The 19303-nt window shown below is 36.2% G+C and overlaps 1 protein-coding gene across 2 annotated transcripts in view; it reads left to right on the top strand.

The window, feature by feature from the left end:
* Positions 1 to 19303, top strand: part of SLC4A4 (solute carrier family 4 (sodium bicarbonate cotransporter), member 4) — a 209139-nt gene that overhangs the window by 129094 nt on the left and 60742 nt on the right. For both annotated transcript variants that reach the window (XM_008579814.1, XM_008579815.1), the window contains exons 12-13: positions 5593 to 5663; positions 15860 to 16051. In XM_008579814.1, coding sequence (XP_008578036.1) covers positions 5593 to 5663; positions 15860 to 16051 — 263 coding nt within the window. The remainder of the gene's footprint in view (positions 1 to 5592; positions 5664 to 15859; positions 16052 to 19303) is intronic.

Below are 19303 nucleotides of genomic sequence, written 5' to 3' on the forward strand. Positions count from 1 at the left end.
CGTTGGTTTTATATCTGGAGTGGAAAGAAGCCTTGCTAAAAATGATAAATTGTAAAATGCAAGACAAATTGCCTCAAGGGGTTAGATAGTAAATTGTTAACAGAAAGGATGTATTTTATTGATTTGTTATTGCCTGTTCCTGGGAGAACATGCTTAATAATGGATGAATGTTTAAGAGGAGTAAATCCTTTCTCAGGTACCGATTGTGTCACTGTCTGTGGTATCTCAAAGTAAAAGATGTCCTTTTCCTTGGTGTGAAACTGTGAGACCAAGCCAAGTAATTGGAAGTAGCCATGGCTTCCATTTCCATACCTTTACTTTATTCACAGTGGAAGGAGGCTTTCAAGTGCTCTGAAATAGTTGTTGTCAGAGTGGGCTTTCAATATCATTTATTTCTAAGAAATTTTTCTATTATCTTAATATTATGCACCAATATGGTTTTTTTTTAATTAATTACTTTTTAAATTGAAACATAATTGATTATACATATTTGTGGGGTACAGAATTGACTATCAATACTTGTGTACAATATATGATGATCAAATCAGGATAATTAGCGTATTCATAATTATAAAACATAATTATGCTTTGTTTCCATTAACCAATTTCTGGCTAACCCCCCTCTTCCTCCCCCTTTCCCACCACCAATATGTTATAGGGGCTAAAAAGAACTGGATCATGTTTCTTGTGGTCCCTTATTATAGTCAATATGTGTTTCATAATTAGAAAGCCCATTAAAAGAAAATTAGGAAGTAAAAGATAATCCTAATTTATCTTCCATGAACTGTATCATATTATATGCAGTTTTATCTTCATTGTGTGTTATTTCCTCCTCATGAAGTAGGTTTAAATCATAGACTGATGGTAAAACAAGGAAGTACAAGTTCTCCTGGTGTAGTGTTACTCAGGCCTGTGTTTGTAAGATTCCTTTACCAGCACAGTTGATGTTTTATCATTCATAATAACACAGTCTTTTGAGAAAACCATAGACACTTGAAAGACCCATCATTTTAGTTTCCTTTTACTGTTCTAGCCTGTGTTTTAGCAGTTTCTGTATAATGCTTGCAAGAATCAGAAAAGGGGAAGCAATGAATTTGGATTATCACCAGACCTAGAAAATTCTCTAGATTTGCGTTTATAGAAAACACAGATTTGGAAAAGTTTATCCAGAATAATGTCTATAGCACATCCTAGATGTAATGATGGGTGAGTATGGAAAATAAGTTTCTGTGAAAATAGTTGCTAAATATGTCCTAGTAGCAGATCAGCTCTGTAACTTCCAGCAGAGCATCATAGGGGAACTTGTGAAGGGTGCCTGTGGATTGAAGAGTATCATAACTTGAACTTGCCTAGTTGCAGTGAACATCTCAAGCAATAAGACTTGGTAAAAAATACTTTGGAAAACTAAAAGGATAATAGGAAAAAAGCAAAGAAAAACTTACTATTAATTTTGTTTGTTTTAAGACTTAAGGCTGAGACAGTGGCAGGTAATTCCCCTAAGAGGTACTTCTCCCAGAGTTTTCCTGATTCACTTTGTCATTCCTACAAAAGCCATTTTTGCCCTTTTATTGACCTAGAAATTTAAAGTATAAATATTTGAATTTATCAAGAGGCACTAGTGTGCTCAAGTTATTCAGGACCCTTACATAAATCTCACATGACCACGTAGCAAGAAGCTTATTCAGTTTTATCCTGTACCTCTTTTTCAGTTATTCAGTTTCCTCAAGATATTGCTTAAGTAGAAGAAAATAAAACATTAAAGTTTTATTATCATAGAGAATAGTCTTAAAGTTTTACTTGTTCACATCAGGTTAATCAGTTCTACATTATTGTAACCCTAAGAAACTACTCATATGTTGAGGTTACAGATTCAGATTAGGTTAATATTTATTAAGCACCCTCCAAATGCCAAATACTTTACTAGGGGATTTTAATAAAATGTATTTTAATAATGCAATATATGTATATTTAATCATGACAAAAATCTTGAGAGGTAGCTGACATTCTTCCCAGGGACAAGTTCTGATTTCTCCAGGTCCTAGAGCTGGTAGCAATCTTAGCTACCATTTATTTAGATCTTTCCTGGTACTGGACACTGTGCTATCAATATTGCCTACATTGTGTTATTTAATCTGCACAGTAACCTTATGAGGTGGATGGTTTCATACCCAGGTTCACAAATGAGGTACCTGCGATCTTGAGGACTGAGGTAACTTCCTCAAGATTCTGTGGTAGGGGGTTTGAGGGCATAGTGCTCAAACCAGTGCTCTGGTGCTGGAGCCAGAATCCATGCCCAGCTCTCCTACACTCCCCTGTCTGCACTGTGATGTGTTGTGCATCAGAGCAGACACATCTGCCCTCCGTGACCACCTGTTGCTTATACTTTACCTCATGGCCTCAAGTGAGCTTGTGTGCATTCCTGATGGTACAGTCCTGCTCATGTGTAAAGCAGATGAGCCATGGGGTAGTTCCTGGTGCCAGGTCACTAGAAGATAAAGAGGTACAAGCTTTAACAGTGCAATGGATATTCCTTGTACAGGAGGCGCACCAACACTGGCACATGGATGTCACCTTCCTTTTCTGCTCTTATCTCCCACAGCCACAGCCATACTTCTCTCATTAATAATAAAAGAGGAAAAGCCAATCTCAGATGGAAAAGTCACAGACACATTTTTGAATGTCTATTACTGACAATTTTCATTTCCCTGTTCCAGAGGATCTGCTAAAATTTGATACATGGGAAAGAGTAATAAAGTGAAAATCCAAGAAACTGAAAATGATCAACCTCTGGAAATTCCCTTAAACCAAGTAGAGGACAGAGACTGCCCCAGTGATAATCGGCTAAATCTAAATGAGCTAGATTCCCAGGGCAAGGAGTTCTTTTGCTTCATATGCCGTGGTGCTGAGCAAATGGCGAAGAGAGAGGGCAGTGTGTTTGGCTTTTCCATTTGTCCTTTCCAGAACCCTAATTAAGGATATTGCAGATTCCATATAAACAGGTCATTCTGTGATTGGTTTCCAAAATACTTGCACCATATGTCTGGATCCAAACGGTGACCTATGAGTCTTATAGACCAAGCTCCCAATTGGAGCTGATCATTTTTTCTTCTGTGAGCCTAAAGAAATTTACTTTTGATCTTATTTATGGACTCTACCATATCCTGCCAATATGTATTTATGGAAGTGCTTTTTTATATATATTTATTTTGAAGTCTTTCTTCTGAAGCAGCTGCTTATTGAAATAAGCAGGGAAAGTATTATATACTTTTTACTGTCCTTTTGATGATGGTCTTTTGAGATTTTGAGAGCCACTGTGTTTTAATAGCTTGTCTCAGAGGAAAACTGAAAAGATAAAAGGAATTTAAATGAGCAGAATTGATGTGTATCCAAAACTTGAGAGCAGTTACTAAAAGTTCAGATTGGAATCCTTCACAGAGAAGGAAGCTTGAATATCTTTCTCCCTCACTCCTTACCCCTTATTTTTATGAAAAAAGAAATGTGTTGCAAAAAGACCTCCAATCTTTTGTGACAGGAAGCTTATAAAATTGCATTAAAGAATCTAGCTCAGGAAGAGCAGCTTCCCAGACACCATCTAAATAGTGCCTGTGATTTCACATATGCTATTTTTCTTCAAAAACTTAGACAGATCAGACATTTCAGCTCATAGTTGAGAGACACATCATCTAACATTGGCGAGTACTGTCCCACCTGGATTCTGTGGCCACATAGATCATCTTGATTTGGGGAATTAGGAATGCTGGATAGGAGAAGAAAGAATGCTGAGCAAATTCTTCATACCAACTCTGCTTGGGATTGACTCTGTAATCCTGGGCAAGAAACCTGCATATCTTGCTTCTGAGTCCCATCCGATGTAAAATGGGTCTAATATCATACCTATTATGTGCTCTTGGATGGTTTTAAGTGAACAAATGGAATAATGTGAGAAAATGCACTTTAAGCTTTTTAGAACAAAATAGTAAAAAAAATGTAGGTTTTGGGCCAAGCATCCTTTAGCCTATCTTGATTCTCTGTGATCTGTAATGAGACAATAAGCATACAGTGTACACATGTGCTTGTTTTACTGCTGAAATAGGGAAGCTCTTGCAGCTAGCTCTAGGTTAATAGTTTTACAATCCAGAACCTTCAAAGATCAGAATGGATTGCAAAATTGAGCAAAAGTAGGACTCAAGCTAAATATTTTTCTCCTTTAGACTGTTTTCCTTGTTTAATATTTTTGGCTTTATCTGCTTTCATTCATTTTTAGTCATGAAATGCTGCCTTTCCTAACTTCCTTTACTGACAGTAAATAAATATTTTTATTTAATTAATTTTTGTATTACTATATTTATTATCACATAATGTAATCATTTTTCGTGGCCCTTTACCATTTCTTGCTAACCTTCCCCTCCTCCTTCCCCTTACCCACTTCTGGTGGCCTCAGTTCCATTTTCTCCCTTTGAAAATTCAACACATTATTGTGATTGTTGTATCTTTCTTTCTTTTTTGGGGTAAAAAATATTTATAAGTTTCTGTTAGTTAAGAGCCAGACTGGGTAGAGTCTAGGGAAAAGCAGTGAACAAGACATGCTCCTTATATTCTAGATTTCCGCCATCAAATAAACCTGTGTGTTTATCTTAAAGGGTTATGTAGGCAGGACCTAAAACATGGAAGACTAAAAGGACAAGCTAGGAGCATGGGGGGAGGGGAAGGAGACCAAACAATAATTAGCAATTTGGGTGTTAAATGAACTATGTGGTTTGTGTCTTTGATCCTCCAAAACAAAAACCTGATTCGTGTTATGTCACAATATTTCCATAAATTAGAGATGTTTTCTGAGTAACAGTTTATTTTATTATACATAAAGCTTCGCATAATTAGAAAAAGGCTTAGATTATAAAGAAAAATATTTTAATCACAGAATACTTTTTAAATACTATGTTTTAATTTTCAGACCCATAAAATAAAAGAAAGAAAACTAGTGAAATATTTTCAATAGGAGGGTTGGTTTAATAAATAAATTAGGTTCTTCTGCAAATAACATTTTAAATATACAAATGATGCTATATTCACCCCCATTATATTTGTATTACTTATTTAGTACTTTTTTTCTTTTCACACATTTTTCAAAGATATACTTTCTCCTAAGCAGTCCAAATTTCCAAAAGTTACAAATTAGTTAATTCTTAATTAGAAAGCTCTAATTTGTGAGATTTTACTGTGTATGAATCTAGTGATCAATTTAGTCAATTATTATCAGTCTTTTATTCCACTAGGCAAAATACATTGAGTGACTTTTAGTAACAAAAAAGTTTTGTTTTGTCTCTTTGAAACCAGAAACAAATTTTAATACCATCTCCTTAAATATTTGTCATTGTTTCTTATCATATTAGAGCACAACAGATATGTCCAAATCTTTCGTTATTTTATCTAGGTGAAAGGTGAACACAGTTATAATAAATAAAAATTCATTATGCCCTTATGTTGTTATGGAAGATATTTTTAATGCCTAACTCTGCTTTTTAAAATACATAATTATGGTTTTAGGTTGTTTCTATTTTATCTTTGTAGTCAAAAGTCATCTTTTTCCTACAGTTAATATGTCAATATCTAATGATGCTACACTGGCTCCAGAGGATTTGCCAACTATTTCTTCTACTGATATGGTAAGTGACTTAATATTTCAAATCACTTATCTACTGACTGCATATTGTATACTCTGTTTGTAATATTTATAATATTCATAATATGATGTTGCCCACCATTCAGCAGTCCTAGCATGAACACATATTTAATAATCATTGGTAATGGAGGAACAGAAAAGGAACACTTTCCTTTCTCTAATCAGCTTTCTTTTTGCCTTAAAAACAAAACAAAACAAAAAAACCCCTGAAGCCAGCATTTACTTCAGTAACATACTTTTTAAACCTTCTTAGAAATTAAAGTGCTATATCCCATTAATTGTGATCTTGCAATATTTTCATAAGGGAAAGTGAGAGAAGATGAAAAGTAAGAGCATGGTATCCTCTCTCCGTTTCTAGTATGGTGAAGAATTCTTCTGACTAACCAAATGGTGCGGGGTTCTCTTCACTAAGGATGATTGTAGCAGGACATTTCCCCTGTCATTTGGAAAGGACTGTGCCTCCGTCACATGATATCCTTTCCCATGGCTTGTAACCAAGGATCTTTAAGAGACTGGAACTAAGCTTTAAAAATGAGCTGTTTTGCATGGAAGGTGGCACACTGGAAGGAGACTTTTGTGTTGGAGAAAAAGGAGAAAGTGCTGTTTCAGACTTCCAATTGTGTCCCTTCTATGCTGAATGTGGAATTTTACCAAAGAATATCAATCTTGCAATTGTAAAGACGGAAACCATAATGCCTTGTATTGATAGAGTGCCCATCTCTCAGGAGACTAGAACACTTCTATAGATATTATGTAGTGAGTGCCCACAACATCCCTTTCAAAGATGATGTTTTGTATTTTTCCTGGGCAACTCTGGCATGACCCTTTTTCTCTCTTGTTTTCATATTCTACTGCTCTCTGGACATCTTTCCTTACTGGTAAAGTTTTCTCAGACTTTTCTCAAACCTTCCCTCTCTATTTCCTCCATGTTTGATTTTGTGTGTGTGTGTGTGTGTGTGTGTGTGTTTGTGTGTGTGAGTTTGTATATGTGTTTTAAAGGCCACAAACAGAAAAGAGTTTAATTTTCAGTTTTTCAGCCAGCTAGCCTATTGCCTAAAAGGACTTGCCTAAAATACAGAGGAAAATACTTTCCTCCAGATTTTAAAGAATTTTAATTAAAATTCTCATTATGGAAAAAACCTAATTAACAAAAAACATAAGCTAATTTGCAATAAAAATTCCACTGACTTAAAAAGAGATTGTTTCCTAACTTAATTCTTTTTGTAACTAATCAAGGAAAACTTTAAATTAATGAATTTTTAAGCCTTGTCTTTGGGCAAGTTCTGGAAGAGACTCCAGTAATTGACATGCAAGTATAATAAGATGTTACAATAAGATTCACGGAAAACAAATGGAAGTTCTGATTGACTTCTGGTATGACTATGATAGAGGACTTAGATGCCTAATATTGATTATGATTTAGCTACCATTTGTAGAACATCCACTAGAGATCAGGTGTTTTACACATATTATAATTACTAGCACAAACTACCAGGCATAATTATCTGCATTTTACAGATGAGAGAAACTGAAGGTCCAGAAGGTAAGTAACCTTTTTTGCTCTAGGTTACATAGCCACAAATTAGTAGAACAAAGATTTGAACTGATGTCTGGGTGGTTCCAAGACCTGTGCTATTGCTGGTACACCAAGATGGCTCGATGTTTGTAAATTGAAATGTTTACCCTCTCAATTCCTATGGATACTATATATTCTAGGGCAATAGTCCCCTTGTGTGCGTGTCAATTTGAAAACCTTAATTAAAATGGTAAGTTGCTATGTTTAGTACCTCTAGGGAAAGAAGTTACAAAAAAATTGTGTGTGTGTATGTGTGAGAGAGAGACAGATCATGAAAAACAACTTATATTCTATCCTTCTTTTCTCCTCTCCCACCCATATCAATACCTTTATGTATATTTTGTGTATGCATGCACATACATGCACACACGCACATATATGAACACATGTTAATATAGGTAAATAATTCAGAAATGAGTATTGAAAAGAGGTAATATGATTGTCATTAATAACTACCATCTATTGAAAACCTGTTAGGAACCAGGCTGTTTATATTAATTGACTGTGATTCTCACAATAACTTTATGGGTTGATAGATATTACCTCTGTTTTAAAGAAACTGTCCTTTCAAAGGCTCTATCACCAGTATATGGTAAAATCAAGATTTGAACTCAGGACTATCTAACTCTAGAATCTGCTTTATTTCCATTCTTTGGGGAAGCAGCATATTGTTTCTTGTGGAAGGACTGCTAGCCATTGAGTTTTTGTGGCAGACTGCCTTGTTTCAAATGCAGGACTCCACTACTTCCGCTGTGGACCCTTTTCAGTATCCTGTCTGTAACATGGTGATGATAATAGTACTTGCCTCAAAGGTACTATACAGGTCAAATTAATAGATAGGCAGGACTTAGCATAGCGTCTGGCGCATACTCATCTCTCAGTCAATGTTCGGTACCATTATTATTCTCTTTAGATATTGTCATTCCACTAGGCCATGCTGCCACCATAACTCAGAAGGTTAGTAGAGAGAAGAAATTGGGGGCACTGCTTCTGAGAGGCTGCTGAGTCCTCTCTCTGCCTAGCCATGTTAGTTCCTACCCTGAATCTTTCCTAGGATGTACCATCAACAGGACTTAATTTCCTTCTTTTCATTTCAGCCATAATTAGATTATGAGAGCAGGTGCAGTAGAAGTGACATGCATCCCCCCCCGCTAGTGAGGCTCCTCTCATGAGGCCCTGAGAACATCCTGTCAGAGGAAGGAAGGCCTTTTCCTTTCAGCTTCATTAGCCTGAAGACAAGCTTTCTTCTTCCTAGTGGTAGGGGTGTGTTTTCAGGGGGAAAGAGCAGGAAAATGGGGGCATTAGAGCATTTAGACAGAGATTAGAACTCTAGAATAACTATGCCTTGAGATAAAAAGGCAGGTTTTTTTATTATTCCTGTTTATTGTTGGAATCATCAGGTCCTTATTTCTTCTCATCTTCACCAGTTTTCCTATAGATTTCTCAATTGGTATATCCCTTCAACCTGCAAACAGAATTTTTTAGAAGGTCCTTGTAAAACTTTGAGACCAGCCGCAGCTTATCCACACTGTATCTAAATGAGCATCATTAAAATCTGTTGGCTTCCAGTTACCAGCTCACAGAGGAAAAGACCAGACTTCAAAATCTAATGTCAGTCTCTTCTGCGGAGGTGATTGAAAGGATCAGTTAGTATTTGTTTTTCACATCAAATTCCTTTTTGTGTTGTTTTTTATTAAATTGAGGCATACCTTAAAACTCATAGTTTTGAAGTGTTCATTGAAATGAGTTTTGACAGTTGTGTGTCCCATGTAACCACTATCCAGACAAGATGTAGAACATTTCCATCATTCCAGAAAATCCCATGGAATGATCTATATCTTGTTTTATACCCCACCTTTCTGAGCCTTGGGAGATTTTTCTTTGCCCAACTACACTGCCCCCAGCCTTCAGAGAGGAGACACCTTAGCCCTTTCAGAAGTCACTGAATGTCTCAGAGGAGTTTCTCTCAGCTCTCCTCTGCCTCCCATCTTAAGAAAGTGGCTTTCTCGCACTTGGGGGAGGATCTGTTTGCCTAAAAGGGGATTTCTGTCAGCTCTCCTCTCCAGCCTTCAGTCTTTTGTGATTACCTGTGCACTTGGAAAAGACCATGAGAAAGTTTGGTGGGTGGGTACAGCCCTGCATAGGGTTCCTCTGAATTCTAATCTGTCATCCCAGTCTACATGCAGTCATTAAAAATTCATTAAAGCTTTTACTTATTTTTCCTTACTTCCATCTATTGCTCTGCCAAGAATGAGGAAGCCATGGGTCTCTTTTCTCCTATGAATTGCTTGGAACGTTTTGGAGTCTAGTTTATTTAGGTTTCTTTGCATCCTCATCTCTCTGGTAGATTTTAAGAACAATGATTTTATAGCTTATCCAGCTTGCTTTGGTTGTTAGGATGGGAGTAATGCTCTCTTGCAACTTTCTGTAATCTTAATCACAAGCAGAATAAAAAGTTAGTTTTGATATTTCACAACAGTAGAGACAACTCCAGCTCAAATGCATGCTGTAGGTGATAAGGTAAAATTGCAGATTACTGCAAATCTGGCTCACCCACCGTGGGAAAAAAAATCCTAAATGAGTATATCAACTTTTTAACCCTGATGCTTTTATTTGTAGTATCACCCTCATTTATATTTAAAAAGGCCCATATTTTATCGTCAGTCCTCAAGGAGAGTAATGTAGAACCTTTAATTTTTTTTTCTTATTACCCAGTGAAGCATAGTATCTACATGGAGATGCTGTTAATCACAGGACTGAGAACTATTACAGTCACATAAATTCTGCTCAACAGTCAGACATGGAAGCAAAAGTGGTTTGATTTGATATACCTTCAGGGTGATTCTAGGAATTAAGATTCATTTTCAAGGAAATGGATTGTCATATTAATCTTGTGTGTCCTTGTGATTTTCTCCCATTGAGAAAGTCAAGTGTAAAACCCATTGTCCTTAAATCTCCTTGAAGATTACATGTTCCTGCTTTAAAAAATATTATGGAAAATTTCAAATAAAATAAATAAATAAAATTTGTATTAAAATAGCAAGACTAGTACAATGAACTCCATATTCACATTGCCCAGCCTCAATGACTGTCAACCTTTTGCCCATCACATATCCTTCACCTTTTTCTTTGGGGAGGGTGCTATGGTATTTTAAATTTTAAAATAAATTCTTTAGTATGCATTCTACTTTTAAGAATTGCCAGCAAATCCATGCAGTACAAGCACGATAATTCTCTTGAAAATGAGATCCAGAAAAATAGATTGAAATCTCTTTTCATGAGATTGACCTCAGTTCAGACCCTCAGCAACTTGGTCCCATTTCCTTTAAATCTGTTTTCTCTCTACTCCTTTATACAAACAATCTGCTTCAGCTCATCTGATCCACGCATTGTTAGCTGCTCTACGTGGTGAGCATTCAATAAATTTTTGATAAAGTACTTATTGGATAAATGAGTGAAGCATTGTATGTCCCCATATCAGCATGTCTGCCCATGGTGTGTCTCTCTGTCTAATACTTTACCTCTTCCTTTTTGCCAGTACAGAAGGAAACACACATCCAAAGTTTGCCACTTTTATTCCTTATCCATTGGCTTTTGTTACTCTCCCTGTCATTCCTTTTTAGTTTTGCTGTCCTGCTACTCTTAGTCCTACTGCCTTTTGAATAGGAGAATTCAACAAGGACCGGTACTTTCAAGGCTAATTTAATGTTTCTTCTCTGCACTTGAAGTTGATTACTCCCTCTTCTAATCCCCTAATCTCTGTACCACTCATTTAGACACTTTCTTTTACTGCTTTATATTATTAGTTAATATTTAAATGAACATATTTTATTTCTCCAAGGAAACTTAAAAGTTGTTTAAGTTATCACTCCCTTAATGCTTCTATTAGTTCATTTATGCAATCAGGTTTTAGTGCTTTTTCTATTCTCTTTTGGCCAGATTTTTCTATTTTCCAGATGCTAGTGTTACTCAAAATGTTCTATATCTAATTTAAATATTGTTGCCAAATTTAGCAAGTAAAAATATAGGGTGTCCAGTTACATTTGAATTTCAGATAAATATTGAAGAATTTTTTAGTATAAGTATGTTATAAATATTGCATAGAACATACTTATATAAAAAATGTTATTCATTGTTTAGCTGAAATTCACATGTAACTGAGAATCTTATATATTACCTGGCACCACTAAATTGAAAGTTTATTTTACTTTAATTATGTTCTCCAGATAAAAAGTGTAGATAAATTGGTAGGTAACTTCCTTGAATATGTCAAGTATTCCAGACCTGATGAAAGATCTCATTCCTTCAATCAGCTGAGATTTCTTTGGTTCCTACTGTATCCTAAACTGTACTCTGCTACTGTCTTCATCTGCTCTTTTCCTTCTTTCTTATTTTTTAGTGATGCACAGTCCGTTTGGTTCTCAGGCTCTATACTTTCATCACTTTTAATTTTTACCCATCCACAGTCCAAACAGTTGCTAAGTCCTAGTCAGTCTCTGTCTCTCTCATCTTCCTCTTTCCATTCTTGTTTTCCCCTCACCCCATTTTCCCTCTCATCCACATAACTGGATTCTTTCTCATTCACCACAAACACCTCAAAAGTCTTCACCAACCCCAAAGAACTTGTCTTGCCCTTGCAATGCTTGGCTGTTCTAGCCTATTCTTTTGCTATTGTATTTCTTGAAAAAATAGTCTGTAACTGCTTTCACAATTTTTTCACTCCCACTCATTTCTCAGCTTATTGTACTTCTTTTCCCCATCATTCCGATGACTTTTTGCTAGTCTTTTGCCATGTGTTCACTACCATTGTGGATACCCTCAATCTTTTGCACTCTTTTTTTTCCAGCACATTTTCCCTATGTAGTTTAAGTCTTTTAACTTCAGCAGTCAGGTCTTTGCAGATGACCCCTAAGTCCATGTCTCCAAACGACATCTTTTCTAGATCCAGGTCTTCAGATCCATTGGATATCCCTCCAAGCATTTCCAAACTCCTAACACCAGACATCGAGGGGAATGACAATATAGTTGTAATAGGAAGTTATAAACATCATAAGGAAAAGAGATAATGTGCTGTGAGAGTTCTAATAGGCAGAGAGGGCTTTTGAAATTATGTTCCTCCTTGTCTTGTTCCTACTGTTCTGATTTAACCATTTAAACACTATGTATGGAATTTTGCAAAGGAAGTAAAGATCAAAACCACAGAGAAGTGAGAATCACCAACAAGGTGTAAAGAAACAGTAACAGTGACATGAGTTAAGAGTCTTCTCCGTTAAGCCTGGAGCAGACAATGGTGGCCAGACAAGGGTGGTAGCAGTGGTTGTGGGTTAGTTTGTTTATGATATGGACCCTGCCTGAAGTTTTATGGAGTTAACCTTCATGGATATCAGCTTATATGGATTAGTAACACCAAAATAACAAAAATAATATAGATGCCTTTTCAGTGATACTTAAATAAAATTATTTATTAGCTGAAGGTTAAGTTTTATGGGAGTGGGAAACTTTGTGTTTTGAAATATTATATGTGCTGAGGTGTATACATGCTGCCGGAAGCTTTTGTACTTAAGTCTTTAATGATGGATGTTGTTTGGAGGCTAAATTTTCTGTATCATGATATAAAGAATCATTTGAGGCTTACAAAATACTGATATTGGCATTTTAAGTTGATGTAAGCAAGAAAATATGTCTTGTTTCATGTACATCTGTATAGTTTTCACCTCAACATGTACCTCTGTAAGAAAATCAATAGCACTGCCTGTTGGGATTGTTTTAATGCAGCTTACCTCTTTGGGGAACTCTAGTTACGAAGAAAGATTCTGGTGATAATAAAGTGCTGAAGTGAAATTATGGTAAATTTTTGATGATTTTAAAACAGAGAAGTTTGTTACCTGTTATGACCTCTGCTAAAAACATTCTACTACTCAGCTATAAAAACGAATGAAATACTGCCATTTGCAACAACATGGATGGACCTTGAGAGAATAATATTGAGTGAAACGAGTCAGGCAGAGAAAAAGAAATACCACATGTTCTCACTCATTGGTGGGAGCTAAAAAATAAACAAATTAATTCACACACATACACACACAAAATAAACTGGGGGGGGGAAGATAAAACAACTATAGTTTTTTGAAGTTGTTACAACAAGCAAACGGAAAGGACATTCTGGGGGGGGATGGGAGAGAGGGAGGAGGGCGGGAGGTGTCGGTAATGGGCCATAATAATCATATACATTGTATATTGAAAAAAAAAAAATATTGGTGGGAGCTAAAAGAAAAAAAATAATAATAATAAACAAATTAATTTACCCACAAACACACACACACACACACGCACACACAAAAAAAGAAACCGGGGGGTGTGGGGTGGGGAAGAAGATATAACAACTATACTTTTTTTGTAGTTGTTACAACAAACAAACGGAAAGGACATTCTTGGGGGGGAGGGGAGAGAGGGAGGAGGGCGGGAAGTGTCGGTGGTGGGCCATAATAATCATATACATTGTATATTGACAAAATAAAAAATTAAAAAAAAAAAAAAACATTCATATGCAGAAATCAGAAAAACAAAATGAAACACGATTAATCACCTTTCAAAAGTAGAGTTTGATAAAAGAGCAATTATGCAATTTAGCTGTTTACAAGTTGAAACTAATATAGAAAAAATAATTCAGGGAAAGCTCTAGAGTTTATTTTTTATTGACTTATGTAAGCACTTTACCTTTTGAGCTCTATAAAAATATGTATTCTTTCTGGTGAGAGACTCTTCTTTTATGACTAGATCACACACATTAAGAGAATTGATTGAATAGTAAAAGATGTTGATGATGTGTTTGGTGTGAGGTAGAACTCTTCAAGAGAAATTTATCTTTCCACATTTTTTTGCAAGGTGTCTTAAATTACTGTTCTGTTAGCACATGACATACCCACTAGCCCTGGACCTCAGTGGAATAAAGTTACAGGTATTTACAATGTTTCTAACCTAATACGCCCAGTTCTTCCCACCCAGCCACATTGGTGTCCATTTGGACAGATCAGATTTTGAAAATCTCTCTCGAGGAAGTAGCCATAATTGTCACCGTATGCAAGAAATCTCTCTGTATAGCAGAAGAAACTCACTTACAGGATAAGTATTTAAGAAGGCTCAAATATCAGTATAAGAAAGAGTTGTGCAGAAATTTTGTTAAGCAAGGGAATGAGCTACCAGGAAACTGTTCGTTGCAGAAAATGTTCAAGCAGCGGATGAATGTCTGTCTTTCAATACCATTGAATACTAGGGGTGAGAAATCTGATTACATTATCTCTGAGTTTCCTCCGAACTCTAATGTTCCAGAAAAAGATCCTTAGGCTTAGAGGTTATTCACTTTTGGTTGAATAGTAATTCAAGTAAGTTAGCTGTTTTGGGAGCAGATTCTGATACAGGGATTTCAGGTGCATGTAATTTAATGAGAGTGGTCTTATTAAAAAGCAGTATAGGACAGGGAAACAGTTAAAAAAGGTTGTGGTCTCAGCTGGGTGTAGCTTCCGCCTGATCCTGTGGGGAGCTCTGGAGCATAAACTGTATCATAGAATTACTACCACTTTGAGACAGGGTGGTAGTTTTATACCCCCGGTTAGTGTTGGTCAGTATTTGGCTGTGAGAGGGCATAATGTTCCAAGTGAGGTAGCCCTTGTGTGGCTAATGGCAGTTCTCCAGAGAGTGGGCCAGCTGAGAACTGATAGTAGTTAATGCTCAGACTAGCTGGGGAATGGGTGCATTGGTCCTATCCACTATGGCAACAAAAGGATTCTCCTATATTAGGCACAGAAATAGGAACAGGAGTGAACTGCTGGAGAGAAGCACTGACAGCATGACAGCAATACATGAAAACGGACCTGTACGCTTGAGGCCATGAAACATAGGGATGGATAGCCCATACATAACTCCACAGCCTCAGCGGCATCACAGCAGATTCCAGTAGCAGATGCTCATAGTGCTGACCCACAGTCAATAAGAAAAAAGTGATACTTTATTAGGATGTGCACTTGAAAAAGCAGGAACCATCGACACTTTTATAGTTTAATTCCTTAAATCACCAGTCTCTAGTTGTTAGAAAAGAAATAGCATTTATTTGTGAAAGTGCTTGGTAATTGAGTAGTTAACTTACTCTTACTTTTAGAGCATTAACCATAGGGCCATCAGGTAGAAGCATAAGAAGCTGTGCATTACAAAAGTAAGTACTTTTTGAACAATAGAAGTGTTTCATAGAGTCTCATATTTTGAGACTTGGGATATTAATGTGTCTTGGTTTACTCTCAGGAAGGTTGACAGGAAAGAAGGACTTTGTGGTTTGTTTCTGTTGAACAAATAAAGTGATTGAAAGGCTGTAGCCCAAACTAGGTAACGAATTACATTATTCTCATTGTGTTTTCAATAATTGCTAGCCTCTTGGCCCCTATTACCTGTTATTCCATTAACACCTCATCAAGTTTCACCCTCTAGTGGTTATCTTCAGACAGTTTTACAGAAACTTTTAGCATAATCCCTATATAGCCCCTCAAGTATCAAAAGCTGCTTTTGATATGTCAGTGTTCTCTAGAAAATTTAATTTTTTTTTTCTTTTTCAGTACCATAATACTACCTTTGACTGGGCATTTTTGTCAAAGAAGGAGTGTTTGAAGTACGGAGGAAAGCTCGTGGGGAACAGCTGCGATTTTGTTCCGGATATCACACTCATGTCTTTCATCCTCTTTCTGGGCACATACACCTCTTCTATGGCTCTGAAAAAATTCAAAACTAGTCGTTATTTTCCAACCACAGTAAGTATCTGAGCTTTAAATAATTTTCATTGGATTCACACCGAGTCAACATTAACACAATTTAACAAAATGAAAAAGGCCCATGTAATTCAACCTGTCCAATATAATTTTGTGCATTTAAAACATTACTTTCAAATCTTTGTTCACCTCCGTACATATTTAACATAATTCGCAATTGTAGTCCAGTTTTGAAAAACCTTCCAAGGTGCTGTCATAATTCTGTCATAAATTCTGACTATCATAATTCTGAATGTTCTGAAAGGAGAAAGTGGAATGTGTTCTATCTAAAAATGTATGTGAAGAAAAATACCTTTTAAATTCATAGTGTTTAAGTACTGAGCAAAAACTCTTAGTATTAATCACAATTTTGATGTAAATAGTTTTGCTCATCAGCTGTGCATGTGAATATTTTAGTACTTGAATTATGCGCTGTGGGAGTACACTTAAACTGTGCTGTTACGCAAGTATTGGTATAACATACAACTGTCATCGGAGCCAGACTTTCCTTTCCATAATGATGAATGTCATAGTACGGAGAAACAGATAATTGAACTGGGTTGGTTGTGCAGACATCCTGTCTCCCACTAATATGCATGAGTGAACTTAGAGTCAAAACTGGTTCTTTGAGACACTACAAGATAAGACCAACATTTAGTTAATGGCATTTTGTTCTTTTCCTGCAGAATGAAACTAAGATGATGTTTTGCTTTACAGCTCAGTTCTTAGTGTTTAGGATGCCAATATTTCTTAGTTAATCTTGATTACACCTGATTTATATCAGTCACCCAGTCTATACAGCTGGCATCTCATGAAATCTCTCCTCTTGTGTTTTGTGTAGAAAGAATGGGAGAACTTCAGAAGATGAGATGCACTTGATGAAATTCCTTTTTCTAATTCCTTAAAATGAAACTTAAAATTAATATATTCACTTTCTCCCAAGAAATTTTTGAGTCTTTGATTCTTCTTATAAAATTGAAAATAAAGGAAAGGATCGATAATGAAATGTTTGGAACTAGATGACCAATAACAAAAATTTTTTACAAAGCGAAAAATGGAAAGAAGCATTCAACTTAGTCTGGTTGAAATGGACATCACAAACTGGTGGTCCACAGGTAGAAATCAGCTCACAGCCATTCTTTGTTTAGTGCACAGTGTATAAACACACATACTACACACACACACACACACACACACACACACACACACACACACACACACACACACGAGACCTTAGGTGGAACCTGTACTTTGCAGGTAGTCATTGTCATCACAATTCTTTGTTATCTAAGACTTGATGCTTCACACATTCAGATTAACTGACTGTCACTGAACACATCTGAGGTTGTGATCTCAGCTCACAAATTGGGAAATGTGTTTACTTGATCTACCCCTTCAACTGCATGAGTTTTATGTAAGACAGATTCCTGGATAAAGGTCTTTGAGGACAATTTCTTCTCTATTGGGGTTTCTCCTTCTTAATTATTAGTTCATTGGGCATCTTGGTTTTCGTTTGTTTTTTTTGTTTTTGTTTTTTTTTGTCTTTTGTCTTTTTTCCGTGTCCGGCAACGGGATCGCAAGCCTCGGTGTTGCTCCCGCGCCTCGCTCAGCCAGTGAGCGGGAGCCGGTCTGTATGTGGGATCCGAACCCTCGGACGGGAGCGCCGCCGCGCTTCCCAAGCGGCGCACTATCCAGTGCGCCACCGGGCCGGCCCTCGTTTGTTTGTTTTTGTTGGCTTACACTTTGCAAACCATCATCACCTGCCAAAGTTTGATATTAGTTAAGCATAGTAGGTGGAACAGTGGAAAATTTATGAACCACTTGTATATCATAATTTGCAAAATAAACTAGTTTCAACCTTAATATGAATAGATAATTGTTTCCCTTAAAATGTTTTAATCTTAATTGACAAATAATAATTGTAAGTATTTGTGGAGTACAATGTGATGTTTTAGTATATGTATGTTGTGGAATGACTAAACAAAACTAATTAATATATTCATACTTATTTTTTGATACTTATTTTTTGTGGTGAGAGCATTTAAAATCTGTTTTTAGCAATTTTGAAGTATATAACACATTGTTGTAGTTAATAACTAGTCATCATGCTGTAGGATGAATATCAAAAACATATTACTCCTGTCTAACTGTAAACATTGTGCCCGTTGACCAACATCTCCCCCTGCCTGTTCTCCCACTCTTGCCTCTGGTAACCACCATTCTACTCTTTACTTCTATGAGTTCTGCTTTTATAGCTTCCATATATAAGTGAGATCATGCAGTATTTGTCTGGTGCCAGGCTTATGTCACTTCACATGATGTCCTCCAGGTTCATCCATCTTGTCACAAATGACAGGATTTCCTTCTTCTTTAAGACTGAATAGTATTCCATTGTGTATATATGTCACCTTTTCTTTATCCATTCATTTCTTGATGGACACTTTGCTTAATTCCATATCTTGGCTATTGTGAATAATGCTGCAAAGAAGATGGGAATGCAGACATCTCTTCAACATACTGATTTCATATCCTTTGGCTACATACCCAGTAGTGGAATTGCTGGATCATGTGGTAGTTCTGTGTTTAATTTTGGGGGGAGAGTTTATACTGTTTTTCATAATAGCTGTACCAATTTACATTCCCACCAGGAGTGTACAGTGCTTCCCTTTTCCTCACCTACACTTGTTACCTTTTGTCTTTTTGATAATAACCATTCCAGCTGGTGTGAAGTCATATCTCACCGTGGTTTTAATTTGCAGCCCCCTCATAATTAGTGAGGTTGAGCATTTTTTTCACATTCCTATCCATTCCTGACCATTTTTATGTCTTCTTTTGAGAAACATCTATGCAGGTCTTTTGTCTATTTTTAATTTTTTTCAAAAAAAGTTTTTGTGGAAACATAATTGATTTTACACGTTTGTGGGGGTACAGAGTTGAATATCAATACCTGTGTATAATACATGATGATCAAGTCAGGATAATTAGCATATTCATCATTGAAAAAAATGTAAGCATTCTTTGTGTCCATTAACTATTTTCTTGATAACCCTATCATCCTCGCCCTTTCCCACTTCTAGTAATTACAGTTCTGTTCTCTCCTTCTGAAAGTTCAACTTATATTATTGTGATTGTTCTATCTTTGTTTGTTTCTTTCTTATAAGAAAGAAACACTTATGAGCGAGGACATGTATTTCTCTTTCTGTCCCTGGCTTATTCGCTTAACGTAATTTTCTCCAAGCTCATCCAAGTTGTTAT

Source organism: Galeopterus variegatus, unplaced genomic scaffold, assembly GCF_000696425.1.
Source record: "Galeopterus variegatus unplaced genomic scaffold, G_variegatus-3.0.2 Scaffold1961, whole genome shotgun sequence".
NCBI classification, from domain to species: domain Eukaryota; kingdom Metazoa; phylum Chordata; class Mammalia; order Dermoptera; family Cynocephalidae; genus Galeopterus; species Galeopterus variegatus.